Source organism: Thrips palmi, unplaced genomic scaffold, assembly GCF_012932325.1.
Source record: "Thrips palmi isolate BJ-2018 unplaced genomic scaffold, TpBJ-2018v1 HiC_scaffold_4, whole genome shotgun sequence".
In the NCBI taxonomy this organism is placed as follows: Eukaryota; Metazoa; Arthropoda; class Insecta; order Thysanoptera; family Thripidae; genus Thrips; species Thrips palmi.
The window spans coordinates 8,636,918-8,657,277 of record NW_023144631.1 but is presented as its reverse complement, the minus strand read 5'-3'; the positions used below and the strand labels follow the sequence as shown (position 1 = coordinate 8,657,277).

General features: G+C 41.2%; 2 protein-coding genes across 8 annotated transcripts; one reads left to right on the top strand and one right to left on the bottom strand.

Moving 5' to 3' along the window:
• Positions 1 to 1,103: 1,103 nt before the first annotated feature.
• LOC117649311 (ruvB-like 2) lies at positions 1,104 to 4,269 on the bottom strand. The gene is made up of 12 exons (XM_034391947.1): positions 4,111 to 4,269; positions 3,611 to 3,724; positions 3,407 to 3,527; positions 3,165 to 3,315; positions 2,929 to 3,091; positions 2,724 to 2,833; positions 2,517 to 2,635; positions 2,324 to 2,436; positions 2,015 to 2,235; positions 1,776 to 1,914; positions 1,594 to 1,699; positions 1,104 to 1,491 (listed from the first exon to the last, which is right to left on the bottom strand). The coding sequence occupies exons 1-12, from the start codon at positions 4,114 to 4,116 to the stop codon at positions 1,454 to 1,456; spliced, it is 1,401 nt and encodes a 466-aa protein (XP_034247838.1). The 5' UTR covers positions 4,117 to 4,269; the 3' UTR covers positions 1,104 to 1,453.
• A 253-nt stretch (positions 4,270 to 4,522) lies between these two features.
• On the top strand, positions 4,523 to 20,284 carry LOC117649308 (YLP motif-containing protein 1-like). Of its 7 annotated transcripts, none has more exons than XM_034391936.1 (30): positions 4,526 to 4,757; positions 5,430 to 5,535; positions 5,631 to 5,834; positions 5,911 to 7,260; positions 7,337 to 7,552; positions 7,643 to 7,885; positions 7,996 to 8,227; positions 8,302 to 8,452; positions 8,552 to 8,917; positions 9,005 to 9,301; positions 9,402 to 9,467; positions 9,548 to 9,678; positions 9,797 to 9,995; positions 10,107 to 10,229; positions 10,618 to 10,709; positions 10,804 to 11,096; positions 11,180 to 11,453; positions 11,577 to 11,746; positions 11,848 to 11,965; positions 12,051 to 12,268; positions 12,364 to 12,618; positions 12,708 to 12,824; positions 12,918 to 13,164; positions 13,264 to 13,373; positions 15,290 to 15,520; positions 15,610 to 15,922; positions 16,015 to 16,152; positions 16,257 to 16,336; positions 17,873 to 17,953; positions 18,350 to 20,284. In XM_034391936.1, the coding sequence occupies exons 2-30, from the start codon at positions 5,461 to 5,463 to the stop codon at positions 18,443 to 18,445; spliced, it is 6,486 nt and encodes a 2,161-aa protein (XP_034247827.1). In that variant the 5' UTR covers positions 4,526 to 4,757; positions 5,430 to 5,460; the 3' UTR covers positions 18,446 to 20,284. The 7 variants fall into 7 exon arrangements, with proteins under 7 accessions (XP_034247834.1, XP_034247827.1, XP_034247833.1 ...); XM_034391942.1 differs by lacking the exon at positions 17,873 to 17,953 and adding an exon at positions 17,101 to 17,188; XM_034391937.1 differs by having other exon boundaries at positions 4,527 to 4,757; positions 8,305 to 8,452.
• Positions 20,285 to 20,360: the final 76 nt, after the last annotated feature.

Genomic DNA, 20,360 nt, shown 5'->3' with positions numbered 1-20,360 from the left:
GTGAATTTTCAATTCAGAGACTGTAAAGCATCACAGTGCAAAATATGCATCAAACAAGCATAAAATTTTGTGATAGAGTGGGTTGTTTAATATTGCACACTTCAGAGATGTTTTTCTCTGGAAATTTCATCTGTTCTCTCCTATGGTAGAGTCAACAATGAGCATACTTTAACAAAATCTTGTCATTTTCTTTTTACTTGAAACACTGTTGAAGATCATTCTGGTGTTGAAGTGATTTTGTCTTTGTTGAAACTTAAGATATCAAGTGATAAGAGTTGACATCTTTCCTGCCATACCTCACTCAGAAGATTGGTTGGGGTTGTGTTGTAATCTTTAGATCTCATTTGTTTAAAGGAAACCCTGTTTATGTATATTTATATGTAGGATGAACTGTTTTTTAAACTGTTAAATCTATTGTTAGTTTACATTTATTACTGTAAATATTTTAATCTGAATTATGAACTGTTATCATCATGTAGCATGGATATTGATTTTTTGAGATATCTTGAATTTAGTGTTTTACATAAATTAGTGTTAATGGATTTTTAGGGTGGATGTTTTTAAGACCCTGACTGCTAATTAGGAGAAAGTAGACTATAATGTTAGAAAGATTAAGCAATAGTTACCTGTTAAAATATTTGGTTAATGCAGTGTGCCAATGATGTCGCATTTTTTGCTCTGCCTGACCTGTTGTTACAATTCCCGATCAAAGTCTTCCAATGATCACCAAATTCCTTGTTTTTTCATTCCATAAATTCCAAAACTTGTGCCAATGTTAAAATAACTGCCTTCCCTATGCCCTCAGGTCCAATTCTAATTACTCCAATAGATGCAAACGGCCCACTGTTTCTTAAAGTATAAGAATCTTTTCTGGAAAAATCATTTCCTACTGTGATATTGGTATGGGGAATCCAAATTCTGGGCTGTCAAATAAGATAGGAAAATCCATGACAGTGGTACTCCTCTAAGTAAATCTGTCTGAAGCAGAATACTGAACTATTTCAGTCTGACTTTTGGGACAGAGCTGGACTTATGTACTGAGAGTTTCTTTGAATAGACCAATCTAGTCACTGTTATAATTTTTCTTGACAAAAAGTCTCATATCATATCCATATTTGCCTTTTAATGAGGTGTACTTTGCGAACATTTCCTTTGCCTAAAATGAACTTATTTATTGACTCATAGCACAAGAACATTTTAAAAAATTCCCCAAGCTGGGTATGAAAGGAATGATAAGGCCACAATAAGTATGGCACTTTCTTATCAGCTACATAGAATCTAATCAGAAGTAAGTAGACACATAATGGGAGAGCAACTTATTTGAACTGAAAAGGGAAAAGAATGGACAGTGACTTCTTGGTTTCCATATTCACTGGTGTCGGAAAATTTGAAAACAAATTCTTACAAGTAAAGATGTATCTTATCTAAATGTTACCAATTACTCCAATAAAGTTCATCCATCAGTAACCTCCATTGCGTCATTTGAGTCACCTGAAAAGTCAACAAAAGTTGGAACATGCTATTATTTTTTCGTTTATGAAAAAGTAGATGAGCTGAGTTTGGCTGAAGCAACTCAAAATGAGGATAACTTACCCATATCATTAAACATAAACTCATCTTGGTATTCTTTCAAGAACTGCATGGATCGGTTTTCATCCAAGAACAAGGAATACACACGCTTGATGTCCTCCATTTGAACCTATGGAAAACGAGATATTTTGTTTTGAGTTGATATAATACAGAACTATGTACTAAAGTGGTTTTGTGACACTCACCTCATTGCTTTTACGTTTGCGGCTTACAAGACCAGCAGTGGTGATGAGTTGGATTGCATATCGCAGGGAGGTTTCACCCGCAATACGAGTGAGAACTGTAAGGGCATCTTCTGCCATTTCACAATCTTCTTCTTCACACCTGAAAAAGACAGCATTATTGAAGCCTTATGATAAATTTTATGACACAACACAGTAAAAAAAACCCTGATAATTCAAACTTAAGATACGAATTACCTTACCTAATTTTGAGAATTTCCTTGAGTTCTTTCTCCTCGTAAGGTTTGGTGGCTACAATATTCATCCGATCCAAAAGATCAATTGGAATACCATGAGGGGACACATAGTTAGTGCCTCGAATGCGGGTTATACCTCTGTTGGTAGCCATGATAACAACAGGTGCCATTTCATTTTCTAGAGCACGGTTCAAGAATGAAAAACATTCAATATCTAACATGTGAACCTAAGAAACAAAAAAAAAAGAGAGGGTTATTAATACTCAATAGTTGGTCAATCGTTAGACAGGAACATGAAACAGATTGTTTGCCCACCTCATCAATGAAAAGAACACCAGGAACTATTTCTGCCTTGCCCTCTTCTCTCCATTCTGCAACTTTGGCATTAATTTGTTCCCGCACTTCTGACTTTATTTCACCAGTGTCACCTGTTTACATCACATAATTACAGAAAATTGAACTAAAAAATTAAAAAGTAAAAAAGTTTGTACACTGCAATTTTGTTCACCTGAGAATAAAGCAAGGAAGCCATGCGTTCTGCTGTTGATGACATCCACTTCATGCAGTGACACAGTATGAACAACTTCTTTACGCTTTTGTAATTCTCCTTCAGGACATTGAACAAATCTGTCAAAAAAAGAAGAGCAAAATGAAAAAAAAAGTGACAACTAAGAAATTAAAGACGCACACACACAGAGGCAACATGCATTAATACCTTGTTTGAGGACCAGTTGCATCATAATCCCGTGCTCTAGTGAATGACCGTCCTAGTTTGCTAATTTTTCCTGTAGCCTTGTCAATGGTTATGACATCACCAGCTTGTACCTTTGTTAAAAAAAAATAGGAAAAATAAGACCAACAGCAAGGATAAACAATAAGTGTAACAAGTCATTGTACCTTAGAGGTAAAAAACTACTCACCTTTTCTTTCATGATGCATTCAATCATTTTCCCACCCAAATCATATATCGTCTCCATTTCTGTGGTTTTCAGAGTGAGTTTTCCTACTTTTGTTCCTACACCAGTAGCAGGGCGATCCACTTGAACCTCAACAACTTCTCCTTCAATAATCTCCGTTTCTTCCCTGAAGAGTTACAATAAATTGAAGTGAATAGAGTTGCTTACACTAACAGATAAATAAATAAAGTAGAACTTACTTGATACGAACGCCAATAGATTTGCGTATAGCCTGGGTGAGAGCTTCTGTTTTGCTCATTTCAAGGGAGTATATTTCAGAACCAGCCATGCTCGTAAAGGGTGTATCTGCACCAAGAGCCTGAGCCATTCCCATAGCAATGGCAGTTTTACCTGAGGCAGAGGAAAAATTGCACTACATGTAAGAAATTATTCAGTAAAATGAACAATATCAATAATCTACCAGCAAGTACAAGTATAATACCTGTGCCAGGTTGACCAGCGAGAAGTATAGCACGCCCCGCAATTTTTCCTTCTTTGATCATCTCGAGGACAACGCCAGCAGCTCGCCTGGCAGTAAGCTGCCCCACCATTCCCTGGGAGACCTGGAGGAAAACAGTGGGACATAGACTTAAGCATATTCAACAGAGACAGTTAAATCTTACTATAAAAAGGAGAATAAACTTACAACACGGGGCTCAAGGCTGTCATCGAGACCCAGGCCACGGATGTGTGAATGAGCTCCCACCCTCTCGACGCGGGTGGTTTCCCGCACCTCGGCAACTTTGGCTGCAGCAATCGACTGCAATGAGAGGAGAGGAAGTCAGAAATACAGTGCATTCGATGATACCGGCACCGCGGTTTAGAGGTTAGGAAGCAGAAAACTAGGCTTTGGTAGGCAGTTGCTACGGCAAGAAATAGTGATGTGTGACAATTAACATAAAACAATATAAGAAGAAAGTTTTAGTGGGGAGAACGGAGCACTTCCTCGTCAATTTCATGTGAAACATCAAGAAACAGAAACAGGCAACAAGAGGCATGGACGCTGCAGCAACGACGCTCCAGCAGACGTTTCAAGCGAAATTCAACATGCAAAACCGTAAGCCTTTAAGACAAAATTGTTATCAAAGCTATGAAAATTTGAAACTTGATTAAAATGGTATTAAAAGCATGAATCGTGGTACTTACCGCCATCGTGCTAGAATGACTTTGTTTACGCCTCGCCTAACAACCAATCAAACCACACACACACAAACACACCACACAACAGCACTTCCCCCTCCTCCTTTACTGGAGTATAGTGTGCTCTATCCATTTACCTGAGTATGAGAAGTTCTACTGCGAGAGTAAAATCTCAAGGCCCTAAAACTGGTAAAACTAGCAAAAACCCTCCTGGCAGAGGTCATCATGTCCAAGTAGAATCATCATTTCCATCCTTTTTTGAAGATTTTTGATGTTTTTCTTCATCATTTGCTGCTGTTTTCCTTATCAACAGAGTTGCTCCTTTTGTTCGATGTACTGATTTTTTTCTCATAAACTACTCGACGAACACGCTATACTTAGAGCCCCTACCCCCACTGAGGAGCTGGGTTTCCAACATGGTGACAGGACAGCACTCTAACTTTAAGAACGCACCCAAAAGTTGTGACGTGAATATCAGAAGAAAGTTTTCTGTCGGCAATTTTTCAGTCCCCTATTAATTTACAGCAATTTGTGTTATCGCAAAACTTCAGTATCTTACGTGGCTGAAACTTGCACATTTCACTTACAATGGTAGTCCAAGTTAAGTGTCGTCAACGACTACTTGCCGAAAAATAGGAGTCTATCGTCCATCTGTGAGTTTTGAATAGAAGTCACACTTATTTTTTTAAGCCTAACCTCCCTTATGTCTTGTCACTACTAATGCCAGCGTTGCATTTCCACAATTACTGAGATTTTTCCTATACCCCAAGTATATTTAAGAAATGCGATATCTGTTTTGACACTTTTGTGCATGGGTTATGGTGTACTTTATAAATAATGGCTTTGTGAATGAGTTCTGCATTTCATTCCCATACCATGTCCCCTTTTGTGTTGTTCCAAATCTATTGTTTCATTTCAATAGGCTGTGTTCGTTTGTAATTACGTTTTGTCTTTATCTGTTTATGGTAACACCCTGCAGGTGACCTGGTTTAATGCCGTATCCTATACATTTTGTTTGAAGATGCACAACTGCACACCAATATTAATAATAGATCAATAAAGTTCTATGGTTAATTTTACCTTTGTTCAGTGCCATTTTTTTCTGTGTACAGATAATTTACTATAAGTACGTCAGCCAACCTGTCTGATTTAATGTGCTGTCAGTTTTTTAAACTTACAATGATTCAATTGTGCTGGCAAACCTCTGTTCAATTTATCAACAGAATCTAACTGGACTGTGACCGGTCCTGTTTGTATATTTTTTGTGCGTGTGGCTGTCAAGTGTACAACGTGAAATTGGGATGCATGTTGCCTGGGTGTTTCAGGGCTGCTTATTGCTTGGTCTGAGCTGCAGTCATGTCTGATCCATATTGGATCAAGAGCGGTGGCATGGGGGCACCCTATTACAGCTTGCCACCACCAGCTCAACAGGTACAGTTGCCACCACTAATTGGAAGCAAGTGGTTAGAGTGCGTACCCATGTGCCAAGTCTTTCATCTAATTGTAATTTTCCTTTTGTGTCTCAGCAACACCATCAAATGTCACAACATCAGGTGCCTCAACAGCAACCCCCTCAACAATTGGCTCAACAACTACCTCAGCAGCAACAGCAACAACAATATCAAAATATGAGTTGGAACAGGGTCCCTCCCAAGGCAGCACCTGCAGATTCCTGGGGCTCATGGCACAACCAGCCACAGCCTCCACCACCTGCCAACAATGCAGCACAGGTGCACACATGTTCCTCTAGACCTCCCATTATTTTAGATAGATTTGTAGACTTACAATCTGGTTTAAAATTTACAGAATTACCAAGCTTACAATTATGTGCAACAGCCTCAGCATCAACCACCTCACCCTCATAGTGCAGACGCTTGGAACTGGGGTGCAGAAGAGTCACCACAGGTGGCACTGCACCAGCCTGTAGTCAACAATAATATTAACCAGTCGTTCCAGAATGACTCTAGCTGGAATTGGAGTGTTGACCAGTCAGCACCCCATCAGAACTCTGTCAACTATTATCAAATGGGCTACAGTGACCAGCACAATTATTCTGAGCAAAACTTGGGTGACCAGAACCAACTGCCAGCTAACAACAATCAAGGGTATCCTGAAGCCAATATTGCTCATGCTGCACCCCATAATGTCCAAGATTTTGCCAATGTAACTCAGTTCAGTGAGCAAAGCAAGGTCGATGGGGCAGAAGAAATGAAGACTGAACAACCTGTGGAGGCGACCGAAAGATATGACGATCTGCCTGAACCAGCCATGAGTGAAACTAGCAAACATAGTATGACACCTCAGTGGTCTATTGAAAGTCAAGTTAGTCAGGACTCAGATGATATATCATCCAGTATTGGCCACACTGGAGGTTTCTCACCTGCATCCACAAGCCAAGCTAAATCTGAAGATTCTGGCCAGCGTCATTATGGGTATGGCTCATCAGGAGATGTTCAAAATCTGTGGGAAGACACTGAAGATGACGAAGATTTAACCGATAAGAATACCTTCCTAGAACAGTCGCTTGAACCAAACCCCTCTATAGACCAAATTGATCGTCACAACAAGTTAAATCTTGATGACACCATATCAGCTTTGGAAAATTTAAATGTATCATCGGACAATCCAGATGCTTCATTACCTTTACCTCAAAGCGTTTCTTCAGACTCCGGTCCTCCATCCTCTGGCCCTCCACCCTCTGGTCCTCCACCCTCTGGTCCTCCACCCTCTGGTCCTCCTCCCTCTGGCCCACCACCTTCTGGCCCTCCTCCCTCTGGTCCACCACCCTCTGGTCCACCACCCTCTGGTCCACCACCCTCTGGTCCTCCACCCTCTGGTCCTCCACCCTCTGGTCCTCCTCCCTCTGGTCCACCACCCTCTGGTCCACCACCCTCTGGGCCACTTCCCATGGGCATGGCACCTCCCGGCAAAGTGGGCATGTTTCCTTCGGGGGGTAATCCTTATTCTGTAAACCGTTCAGGCCTCAGCCACAAGTCAAGCAACAAGCTGTTTCCCAGTTCTGGCATGTCAAGGCAGGCATTTCCACCCCCAATGCAACCAAGTGCCCAAACAGAAATTATTCCACCCAATCAAGAAAACTTTGCAAGTCAGCCAGGAGCTGTAGATAACCGGTCTATTGAACCACCTGCTGGGCATGTAAGTTGTTGTTTTCATTAGAAGAGTTTCTAAGCTAAATGCTGGAAATTACAATTGTTTTATTTTTACCATTTAGGAAATGGGCAGACCTGCTGATTTGACTTCACAAACTCCAACTCCTTGGGCTCCTCAAGAAAGTCATGAAGCTTCCTCTCGCTTTGGCCTGGATCGTAATCAATATCTGGAGACTGGGCAACTTACTTCTCAAACATCAGAGGAAGAAAGTGCCCCTCCACCAGGGTTGCATAGGCTTGTCACAGGACAGTTGACTGAACAGGACTCTCAAGCAGAGGTACTTAAAGCATAAAGTCAACAGAATTGATCCTGTGGACTGCATGATAGTCTAGTCGATGAAACTATTTTTATTCTGTGCTGATTACAGATTTCAACACCTCCGCCTGGGCTAGATCGCATGATTCCTGGGCAAATCACTGAGAGGAATGAAATGCGTATGGTGCCTGGTCGAATGATGGAAGATGATGATGATGATGACGATGTTGAGGATGATACTGGTAATAATCTGCTTGTTGGATCTCGAAATACATCACGAAGCTCATCACGGGATCAGAATTCTGAGCATGCCTCAAATCTACGTAGAATGATTCCTGGCCAAACTGATTCTCAGGTATGAACAGGATACCTTCAATTATTTAGTAGTATACTGGAGTACTATAGTTTCAATTTTTTTCTTAAAGTAATTGGATGATGATGCAGTAAAAAGTGGATTGTTTTCAGGAGGAGGAAGATGAATTGCCAAATATTTCAATTGGACCTGGTGACCTGCCACCCGGACTGCATAGAATGGTTCCCGGGGAGTCAAGTAGTCCGGAGTCCCAAGCCAACAATTCAGGAGGAATTCCAAGTAGCACAAACAACTCTGCTTTCCAACCCATTGAACCTCGCGTCGTGACAGGTGATTCTATGGAATCAATGCCCCAGACTGTTGTTGTGCCACCACCACAACCAAGTATGTTTGAATTATGCTTGCCTGCACTTGACGTACTTGCAGAAAATGAAAACTAATTATTTTATTTGATTAAGCAGGTATCAAAGTTGAGCCAGGCAGTCCAGCTCCAGATCATTCTATTGATAACAGGAGTCCAAGCAACCCTCAGCCAACTAGCGAACGAAGTGAAACAATAGGATCTGACGGAGTAGATGAAAAGGCATCCGACAACACCATGAAGAAGAGGTAAGAGACTGTTCACCAGGCGGCCGAGGCGGCAGACTTGACTTGCCTGTGCTTGTTCCGAAGGTACAAGTCTGACCTTTCTGTTGCCCTTGTTTCCAGTGACAGGCGGTCCAGGGACGATGTGGACGACGAGAACCGGGACGAGAGGGACTCTAGAGGCCGGGACTACTATCGCCGGGACCGGGAGGACGACCGGGACCGGAGCTCGTCTCCCACCGACAGCGGCAGCAACCGCTATCGCGACGACAGGGACCGTGACCGCGACCGCGACCGCGACCGTGACCGGCGGTACGACTCGCCGGAGGGGCGGTCCCGGTACCGGCGGGGGGCGCGCGACAAGGACGCCGACTACGACTCGGACCGCAGGGACAGGTACGAGTCGCGGCAAGGGCGCGACACACAGCGCGACCACAGGTCGTCCAAGCGGGACGGCAGGGAAGGACCGGGCGACAAGGCGAGGAGAGGGTAAGTCGCAGTCGATGTGTTGGGTTGGACGCCTCACGCCTCACGCTCGTTCATGCTTGTCACAACGTCGTCGTTTGCACTTCGCAGGCTGAACAGAGAAGAAGGCGAGGTGGACAGCGACGACTACAGCAGCGAGCGGGACAGCCGCAAGTGGAACCGGGACAGGGACGTGGACCGGGACCGGGACTACGACCGCGCCAGGGACCGGGACGCGGACCGGGACAGGGACCGGGACAGAGAGCGTGATCGTGACAGGGACCGCCACCGGGACAGGCCGCGTGACGGGTACCGGGACCACCGCGACCGCGGAGACAGGTCCTACGGCGACGACTACTACAGGAGAGGGGAGAGGCGCGGTCGCGACGACCCCGACAAGGGCCGCAGGTGAGTGATCGACTGGCGCACGTTGAGGTGTGTGCCACGTGGTGGGCACGTGGCGAGCACGCTGTCTTAACGCCGCCGTGTTTCGTGTTTCCCTGCGCAGGAGTGGAGGCCGCCGTCCGGACGATTACCAGCGAGGCTACGACGAGGACTACTACCGGGACAGACGGTAAGGCTGAGGCCCCTCCTTGCACCTGTGGGCGTGCTGTGGGAGAGCGTCTGGCTCAACTTGGTTTCTCCTGCCTGCAGGTCGTCGAGGCCTTCCTCGCGGTCGGGGTCGGTGCACGAGTACGGCCACGGCTACGAGCGGGAGTACCGGGAGGAGCGCCACGACCGGCCCGCCGACCGGCACGGCAAGCAGGGCCAGTACAACTACCCTGGTAGGCTTCCCCGGCCTGGAACTCAGGAACCATGGTCCTAGTCCCGGTAAACCATCGGGTGCATTAAATGCCTTCCCAAGCGGTTGCAACTAAGCTTGTTGGTTTTTTTTTTTTCCAGGATACTACTATAATGCTCAAGACTACTATCGGTACCAAATGTACTACGCAAATTTAAGGAAAACTGACCCCGAGGCGTATGCTGCCTGGTATAGGAAGTACTACAGTCAGTATGCTGCTTCTCAGCCTGGAACTTATGAAGATAGAGGAAGTGTGCACTCTGGACGTAGCTCTGCCAATGAGGAGCTCAGCAATCAGAGGTATGCCTTTTTCGTTTAGGATATTGTCTTTAAGAGTTATATGTGAAGAAGTAAAATTGACATACTACCTAGCGTTTGGAGGGGATGTTGAAATTTTTTTGCAAATTGCAGGTTTGACAGACATAGATCTCCTAATAGGTCACAAAATTATTATCAAAAAAGTCCTCAGACTTCAAGCTCTAATCGTTATCAAAGCACTGATAATGCATCTCCATTTTCACGGGAAAGTGGGCGGTGAGGTGCTTTTTTATTTCAGTAGATCTTTGCAGTAAAAATTTTCTTGGAATTTTTTGATTTGATTTAGATGGGATGAGTTGGGTAGTTAATGAGAATGAGAATTTAATTAGTATAATGACTTGAACTGAATTAGTCCCTGAACTTAGTTTGTATTAGTAAATGTAGATGCATTATGTAGTTTAAAAACTATCGTTTTAGACCTAAAGTTTGTTGATCTGAATACAGTCCCTGCCCCTCATTTGTCAAAAATGGTCTGAAAATGGGGATGGAGGGTTTGGGAAGCTGTATTAAGATTGTAACAGTACTTACTTTGTTGTGCTTGGTACTGCAGTTTTTTTTTTCTTAAAATAATATTTTGTATCTTATACTTTCTTTGTCTTCACAGGGGAGTTGGCCATGGTGAGAGTTCTTTGGATGAAACAAATTCATCCATCCAAAGGTTGACACCCTTTAAGTTCTCTACAGCACATATTAAAGGTACTGTTATGCATTCTTTTCTTTTTCTTGTATATCAGTATACTGGTTGATTAGTTGAATTTTTCCAAAACCTTCACTGATGTTTCTTTCACAGGGATTCTAACTAGGAGGGGACACTTGCTGAAAGTGCTGCCACATTATCCATTGGATGGCCAGTCTGCTACTGTGGAAATGCACAGCATGCAAACACTCATTCCTCAAGATCCTAGTCTTCAGGAATTACTTGCACTGCCTGGTCCTCTTGTGAGAGGAGTGACTCATAAGCAAACAATAATTTTATATTTACGCTCCAAAATGGAATCCACCCGTAGTGATCCAGCAATTTTCGATCGCCAATCAGTGGTTTTGTTGTATGAACTACTCATTCTTTTACTTAGACAAAATGGGGTTTGTAAAAACATTTTTCTTGTCATTCATAAAATTAATAGTAGTACTCTTAAGTACTAATTTTGCACCACTTTTGCTTCCAGATGATTGTAGGCACAGATATTGCTGAACTTTTGATGAGAAATGGGGAGAGCTCCGAGGCAGACGATAGTTGGTCTGCCTCCGGGGGCGCCGATCCTCGAGCACGGTCTACACCTTCTCCTGCACCAAGCGGAGGGAGCCGCACTAGCTCCGCGAGTGCCACCCCTGCGGTGCAAATGAACTCCTCATTCATTCAACAGACCAAGCTGTCTGAATCAGAAATCACTAACAAATTCAGAGAGTTCCTCTTGTATGGAAACACAAAGGAAGCCTTGGGTTAGTATTGGTTCACCACATATTGTGCAAGGAAAATTGTTTTTTGTAGGTTTCTTGTATGAGCCACTCCTTCTAATCCACTGTCCATGTGCACTAATTTTTATTGTCTTGTGTAACTTTCAGAATGGGCTATGAAGCATGGTTTGTGGGGTCATGCTCTTTTCTTGTCATCCAAGTTGGACCAACGCATGTACCACAGTGTGATGACTCGTTTTGCGAATGGCCTTGCATTAACTGACCCCATTCAGACACTTTATCAGCTTTTATCGGGCTGGCAACCTGCTGCTGTCACAGTGAGTAAAATCCTTAATGGGACTAACCATTACCTGAGTCTAACATTGTAACATAAGATTCTTGTACTGAAACTTACTCATGGTTCATATTCTTCATGCAGTGTGTGGCTGATGACAAGTGGGGCGACTGGAGACCTCACCTAGCTATGATTCTTAGTAATACTTCATCTCGTCCTGAGATAGACCACAAAGCTATCATGACCTTGGGTGACACTCTTGGTAAGAAAGGTGTTGTGGTTTTGACATAACTAACAGATGATTGATGATTCTTTTATGACTCCTTAATTTCATGCTTTACCCCCAGGTGCTCGTGGCTGCCTCCATGCTGCACACTTTTGCTACTTGATGGCCCAGCATCCATTTGGAACATATTCTCAAAGATCATCAAAGTATGTGCTGTTAGGGTCATCTCATTTGAGGGCTTTTGCAGAATTTGCAACAAATGAGGCTATCATGATTACTTGTATTTATGAGTATGCCCGATCGTTGGCTGACCCGAATTTCCACATTCCTAACCTTCAGGTAATTAATCTAGATTTTGTTCACATGATTTCACATGATTTTTCAATGTGTCCTCACAATTTTTATATTACTATCAAATTTCTCTTTTGTTTCAGCCTTACAAATATTTGATGGCAACAAGACTAGTGGAAGCCCATCTTCTGCCTGAGGCTGTACATTACTGTGAAATTGTTTCAAGACTTATTGTACAAAATCCTCAGCAGTATGATGCAGGCTTTATTCATGACATAGCCGAGCTGGGTGAAAGTCTCAAGTTTCATGATCCATTTTATGCCGCTGGTGGAGATCTCAGTTCACAGGGAGACCCTGACTGGCTTCTTCAAATCCGTTCTGTATCAACAGATTACAGTGTAAGTCCTTCAGAAAATGTTTGGTGGAAATGAATCATGAGTGACTGAAATTGTAATAATAGAAACCTCTGGCTCTCTTTGGTTCTCAGGTTGGGGCTTCTCTTTCAAACAGTACCAATTATGGTGAATCTTTCTTAAATACAAATTATAGTATGGCACAAGGTGACACCTTGACCGAGCAGACATCACTCAGCTCACATTCCATGGTAACATTCTCTGTATTTTATATAATCAACAATTTGGTTTTAAATCAATATTTGCATTAATTATTACGATTATTTTGTTTTTTTTTCTTCAAGGAACCCTCACCATACAGTCAAGACATGTCCCAAGCCCCAATATTCTCAATTGAACACAACCAACAAGATCTGCAAACCCATCAGCAGCAAATGCAGCAGCAAGAGCAACAGCAACTTCCACCTCAGTCCGAGCAAACTCAACAACCATTTTATTATCAAGAACAGCAACAGCAGCAACAGCAGCAGTGGGGTCTCCAAGAAGGACAAATCCCACAATCTGCTGAGCCTTCCGCCTACAGTGCTGATGGTCAGTGCTAGCTGCATAGTGTTGCAGTATGTCGTATGTCCACTTGGTATTTCCCTTTTTCGTATAGTGTGACTGTCACTGCAATTTTTTACTGCACAGGTTATGGACAAGTGGATTCCAATCAGAGTGCCTGGTGGAGTGGTCAACAAGAAGAAATGCCCAGCATTTCAACAGATGCATCTGTGATGCAGGGACAAAATAACTTGGAGGTAAGATAATGTTGCTTGATTGATACCACATTCCTTAGCTGGTACTGTGTCAATTCTGCTCCATCAGTATTTAAGGCTTGTAAAAATTTTGATTTAAGGAGGAGTGGTATGACTTGTAACTGCATCATTTGCTGCTATCTCCCCCTTGGTTAGAAACTTTAGATATCTTTCATTCAGTAGTCAAAGTTTTTGTTACTCACCTGCCACCCCTCATTCAGATGTGTTAATGGACTTAAGAAGAAGATAACTGCTCAGAGGCACTAAATCTCATCCACCACCTCCCACTTCCCCTATCCCAAAGCAGGACTAAGCTACAGTTTTGAACAATTTACGAAAACTCAAATAATTTACCAATACTTTAGATGAAACTCATTTTCTTGTTTTTGTTTTTTTTCCCTTTTGTTGCCTCATGTTGGACATATAGTCTGGGGCTAAAGCCTCCAAGCCTGTAAGTACAAAGTATCCTGTGTCCAGCCATAGGATGAATCAATCTGACTACTATGAAGATGACCTTCTGTCCTATGCTCTGAAAACACCGAGTGTCAAACCAGAAAATCATTCTGCTGAACATCAAAGGCATCTTATGAAGGCAAATTCACTTCGTGTTCATAAACCTGAAATCATTATGAACACAGTAGAAGCTTGGAGCAAGGATTTTAATGGCAAACTTCTTCGGAACTTAAGACATGGAGATATCAGGCGATTCCGCAGTGCAGCTCGACCACTTGTGTTTGGTGGAACATATCCAATAGACGAACCCATACATCACAAGCGGTATCAAGATACAACTGGGAAGACCGATTATGCTGCCTACTTTGAGCCCGATTCATTTCCCATTGACGAACCCATAGACCAACCCAATAAAAACTTTGCAAATTGGAACCGTGAAAATGTTAAGAGACGCATAGTTCAAAGCAGTGAATTTAGACGAGATGAAGAACTGAGTGACACTGATGTGACTGACAGCGAGGATTGTTGCCATGTCAAAGATGAATAATTAGCTTCATATTAGGAGTGTTTCTGTTATAAAATTCAATGCACAGATTGAATTATGTTGTGAGGGTTATCTTCACATACTCTGTGTCCCTTTGAGGATGAATTTAGAAATTTAGCTCATCTATTTTCCTTCAAGATACCTGTGTATAAAGATAACTCTACTCTATACACTCCGATTGGTAATCTGTGATTTGTCATCTGTAGCTCATCCTTACAATCATTTAGATGATTAAGAATGGGTAAATTTTGCTGGCTGTGAACATTTTCTATCTCATTCGAGTGTTTGGTTTTCTTTGCCTTCATCATTTTTCCCTTTACCATTCAAACCATTTAGTTTTCTGTGTCAACCTTTAGGTGTTACTCATGGCAAACTATGAATTCCATTACTGATCTCAGCTGTCGAAATAGCATGGACATGGGGTTTATTTTATTTCAGTCAAATTAATTTCTCAAAGTAATTTGCCCAGTATTCTCACTTTTATAATCTGTGCCCTGATCTGTGTCACATTGTTTAAATTTCTAGCCTTGTTGTAATTTGATGCATGCATTTTTCATCAACTGTGTGCCTCTTGTATTATTTCATCAACATGTGATAGATATTTTGATTAAATTGGAAATTAATTTTCATCGTTTTCATTAAACCTCAAGCATCACATCAGTCATATTGTCTATTCAATGCACAGAATATTCTTATTACAAACAACTCAATTCCACAACTTCCTCACTTCATTCTCCTTTTCCTATAAATCATTGCATTTTTTGAAATCATCTACTGTGTGAGCGCAAACACACAAGATAAAAAATTTTTTGTGCCTAGTCATTAGGAGTTAGGGGTGGATGGGTGGTGGTGGGTTATGATAGTCGACCTTTGCATCTATTGTTATAGCTTTGAGTTTTCTTATCTGTAATTTTTCTTTCAGCCCATACAACAACAACAACCACAACAACAAATCCAACCAAAGGCAACTCCTCCCACTCCTGCAACCCAGATCACCAGTCTGACGGGTTCAGCAGCCACTAAAACAGCAAACCAGCAACCAGCAGCATCTGCCGGCACTCAGTCTAATAGTAGCTGGTTTGGAGGACTCTGGAACAAGTTGGCTCTTCGACCGAAAAACCAGATGAAGCTACCTGATGACAAGAACCCATCCGTAAGCATTCCTTACATTAAACCATTTTCTAAATCATGGTGCAATATCTTTGCTTAACACTATTACCATGTGTGTTTCATTTTTGACAGATTGTGTGGGATGATCAAAAGAAGCGGTGGGTTAACACTGATGCTGATGGCGAAGAAACGAGTGGCAATGTTGCTCCCCCTCCCAAGATGTCCGAAATGCCGGGCCGCTTCGCGTCTCCCGGCCCTGGCCCCACCACCAGCACTCCCAACGTCCCTACTCATGCGCCCGCCATGGCCAACGGTAGTGCCGGCATGGCGTTCAGCACACCAGTGAGCTCGGTGGTGCCGCCCCAGCCCCAAGGCAACGAGGGCAACAACGCTGCGGCCAAGCCGCCCTCTGGACCCAACATGTTCAAATTGCAACGCGGCCGAAGTAAGCAGAAACTAGTACCGTAAGGGGTGAAACCAAACCGATTTGTAGAGGACGTAAGTGACATTACTTTTTTTTTTCCTGTGTGTGTGCAGGTTTGAAAGCTAGCTATGTTGATGTGATGAATCCAAATGGAACCAAACCGTCGGGTCCCGCAGGCCTCCCACCTCCAAATCTGTTCCCCTCTTCAACCAGTCAGCCCAGTTCTCTAAATTATTTTGTCCCAGCTGCAGGTTTGTACATGACATAAATTTTAGTATACTGTGCTATCCAACTTTCTTACTCGGGTTACTCTTGGCCTACTTCAAAAATCTGATTTCTGTTAATACTGTTCCAGTTGAGGGAAATGATAATGCTCCAACAGACTTCCTAACTCCAGCATCAATGCCAACCGATTCAGTTCCTGACCAACAGCCTGTGAGTAGACACAAACTTTTTACGTTGAATGTTTCTGAAATTAAATAAATAAATATTAGTTTTAAATTAGATTTTTGAGACTCTTTTTATACCACTCTGTTGCTATAGAGAACTATAGTATCTTTGTAGTTAAATGCCCTATTTACTGTATAGCAAGTTTGCAGTAGACCATTTTAATATTTAATTGCCATTATTTTCATAGAATGTAGATTGGTAAGGTGTATATAAAACACTGGGTGACTCTTTTTTGGTGTTTTGGGGACATGGACATGCATGTGTGGTAAAATGTTTGTGGCCACTTTCAAATCATTATCTGTCTATTTCCTCTCTCATGGGACAATATTTTTCGTATGTTGACAACTTTGTAGTGTTTCTTTTTACATTGCATACAGCTTGAGATAATGTAGCTGCCCATAGAATAACACATTTTTATTCATTTGAAAAATTTTCTAGTTATTCTAAACTCAGTGAGGAATGTTTATTCCCGTGTGAACTCATGTAGTTCATCCAAGACCTGAGGTCTAAATTTAATTGATAGCTGCTGGTTTAATACAGTATCTGTATCCATTTTCTTGTCTGGGAGCTTAGGACTTGGCTTAGAATTGGGTGTGGGCTCATTCCATTTGTCTTGTCTTTCCAACATCATTTTCTGTGACTTTCGTCTGTAAATTTAGGATATTTGGGTGAAGTTTGTGTGGAAAAGAAAAGAAGAGGAAAAGCCATTCTTGTGAAGCTTTTAATTACTCTTTTTAGCTTTTCAACAGGTTTCAAAAAAGAGAGTGAGCTGGAATCCAAAGGCCTCTCGATAGACCTTTCTCCTTCTTCTTCTCCTAGGTCTCTAATTGCATTCTTGTAAGGACATTCTTATACTTTTGTTTCTCGCACACTGCAAGTTTGATGCACGCTTTGTGAGTCATCATGCCCTCACATTTGAGCTGCTCTAACCAGCATAAATTGGAATAAATGATTTCAAATCATATTTCATTTCTAGTATGTTAGGTTCTTATTGGCATTTGAATAGCAAGGTGTTTACTTTTCTTCATCCCTCATGTGTGGTTGGCTCATCCTTTGTTTGGGGTTGATTGTGGATTGATTGATTTGCTTTGTGTCCATGACATACTTCTGTTTTTGTCCATGCTGTTTATTGTTTTGGTGTTCTTTTATTTTAAATGGAATTAAATATTTGCAGTGCACAGATTTTTATGAATATTACATTTGTAGACTCTGTTTGTTAAACTTTAAGTCACTGTTTGATTTTCTGACTGTTTTAGAATACCCCCTTAAACAAATAGTGCTTTTTTTTTTATTTATTTTTTTATTTTTTGCATTTTGTGCAAGCATTAAATTTTTAAAGACTGATACAAGTCTATGCATGGATCCATGCATTACAGTGTTGTTTTTGTTTCTTTTCTTGACACTTCAGAGTAAATTTTTTTTGAAGTCCAAAAAGTTTTAGTTTTGCATAGCTGTGCATAGTGAATAGATTTCTTGCTTTTGCTGGTTTTAGTACATCATGCTTTTGTCACGCTTGTGTAGCTTTCTCGCTGGAGCTCTACAAGCTCTCTGTCTCGTGAGGTTCAGTCCTACACCAGCAATCGGCCACCCAGCAGGAATCAGGTAATGCTACATGTGGTTGTATTTCTTGACCATTGTCCATTTTGAACAAGTGAAAAGTACCGAGCGGAAGGGGGAGGACAGACAAAGATAATTCACTTCAAAATTTTGAGAGCTCTACTGCTGCTTGTTTACGCAACAGCATGCTTTCATTGGTTGGCACACTTCATTTCATTCTGCTTGGTTTTGTTGAGCACTTGTAAATATCATTTTCCTATTGAATACTGCCTTTTCAATCTGCATGCTGTGAAAGGAGCTTCAATTCGCCCTGTGTGAATGTCTTCAGCAGTATAATGCGATACATGCTTTGGTTAGATGGCAATGTCCATTTATTTTTTATATCTTACTCTTCATGTTTTTACTGATGGACATTTTCATGTCTGTTTTTATGTCTACCAGATGCAACCTGGTCCAGCTGGCCCGCAAATGTTCAACCCCGCCCAATTCTCTCAGCAGTCACTGTCAACAGCTAATCGGAAGCGATATGCCAACTGATAATCATTTTGATGACTCCTCAAGATGTCTCTGAGAGGGATGTATGGAGATGCATGGATAATCTAAAGACACACTTTAGGTGAAAGGGTGAGAAAGACTTATCATATAGTACAGAATGTTCTTTCAAAATGATAAATGTAGGTAGTATTATTATCTGCACATATTTTGTATTTGATTTCTCAGGATAAGGCAAATAAGTTCAATTTTTGTGCCTCTCTTGTCTGTATATTTGTGTAGGGACGATTTTTGAAACCCATGTTTTTGTAAATGGTTTTTGATGGTGCAAGAAGTGATAATGGTGGTTTGATTGTTTTCATAGATTGATGCTCAATGTGGTGGTTGTTGTCGGCCAGAGATGGCTGGTTTGGCACTGTCTTGTTTTATTGAAGATAATGTGCTGCTGGACAGTACTGGGTGTATTTCTTTTGTATATCTTTGACTGAGTTTGACCAGGATAATAATCTTTCAGAATAGCCAGTACAGTCTTGCACATGAAGTTGTGCACTTAATTTTTTACTTATTTATGTCTAGATGCTTGATTCTGGTTCTGGGCTTTCCTAAAAGGTCACAATGCTTAGATGTAGTAAGAATGGCATCATCATGTATTTCTGGGCATTGTTGATGAAATGTATCTGTTACAAAATGAATATCATTGTACCCCATGAGAGTTTAGCCCACATTCCCTAATGGTAAGATACTTCTAAAGGTTACCAGAGGTCTTTTTTTAGAGACCATGTTGTGAATAGTAGATTTGTAAATATTGTAACTTTTTTTTGGTTCAGAACTTAAATTTATCTAATGTTCTGCCAGTTTTGTGACATCAATTATAACTCTGCCTCAGCTGGATGTATGTACACCAACTTTGTCTCAGAGGTTGTTTTAAGCTGTAATATTTGCACTTATTTATATCACTGGATAGGAAGAATTTATTGTGATCATTTTATCTTTTCTTCTTGAAAACTAACATATGTGATGTTGTTCTTAAATAAAAATATTATGTGTGTCAAGCTGTAGAGTTTTCTAGTATTACTGATAACCATGTTCTTGGTGACTGAGTGACCTTGCTTTTAAATTTAAAAGAAACATTGCTGTTTGGAGTGTCAAGTTTTGCTTTGTTCAAGAGATTGATGTTTCCCTACACTCGTCCCAGAAGGATTGTGGTTTGCCATTATGAAGTTTTTCTTTTTCCCAAGAATATATAGGTTTTGAGAGATTGAAATTTTATATCCTGTTGATTTTTTAAAACATAGCTTTGATTTCATGGAATTTTTATGCAACTATGGCCAGTCAGTCCACAGTTATATATTTATTTTATTGCTTGAAGACTGACATTTGCATTTTTTTAGTAACAAGTAGGAAGGGCTTGCCAAAATTATTTATTGTCGCTCTTTCTACTTGGTTGTGCAAATGGCTAAATTGATTGTAAAGTATACTTTTTAAATTATCTTCTTTTAAACTATAGTTTATATGCCTTGTTTCTTGAAAGTATCCTTAAAGGTACTTGAAAGGTATGCAGTGAAATTTGTTTGAGAGTAAGTGCTCATTTTTATCTTGGCATTGCTTGGATATGGGCCAATATGAAGTCTTGTGGCCCCATTGCAAATAATATAAGTCTACAACTGAACTAAAAATCAATGAAATATAAATCAATAGTACATGTCGTCCATGTTAAGAGAAATTGGCTGTCATCAAATTGGATCATGTGGTACATACTCAGGTGTACTGCTACTGCTACATTAACTAAGTTGAAATTTTGGGTTTGGTAAAGCAAGTAATGTAATGATTTAATGTTATATTCTTAAAAGCAGTGAAATATACTTCTATTTGTGTTCTGTCAAATTGAGTTTTATCTCTTTTTTTTCATCACCTGCATGTCACATCAGAATAGGCTTTTGATATGAGTGGGGAAAAGACT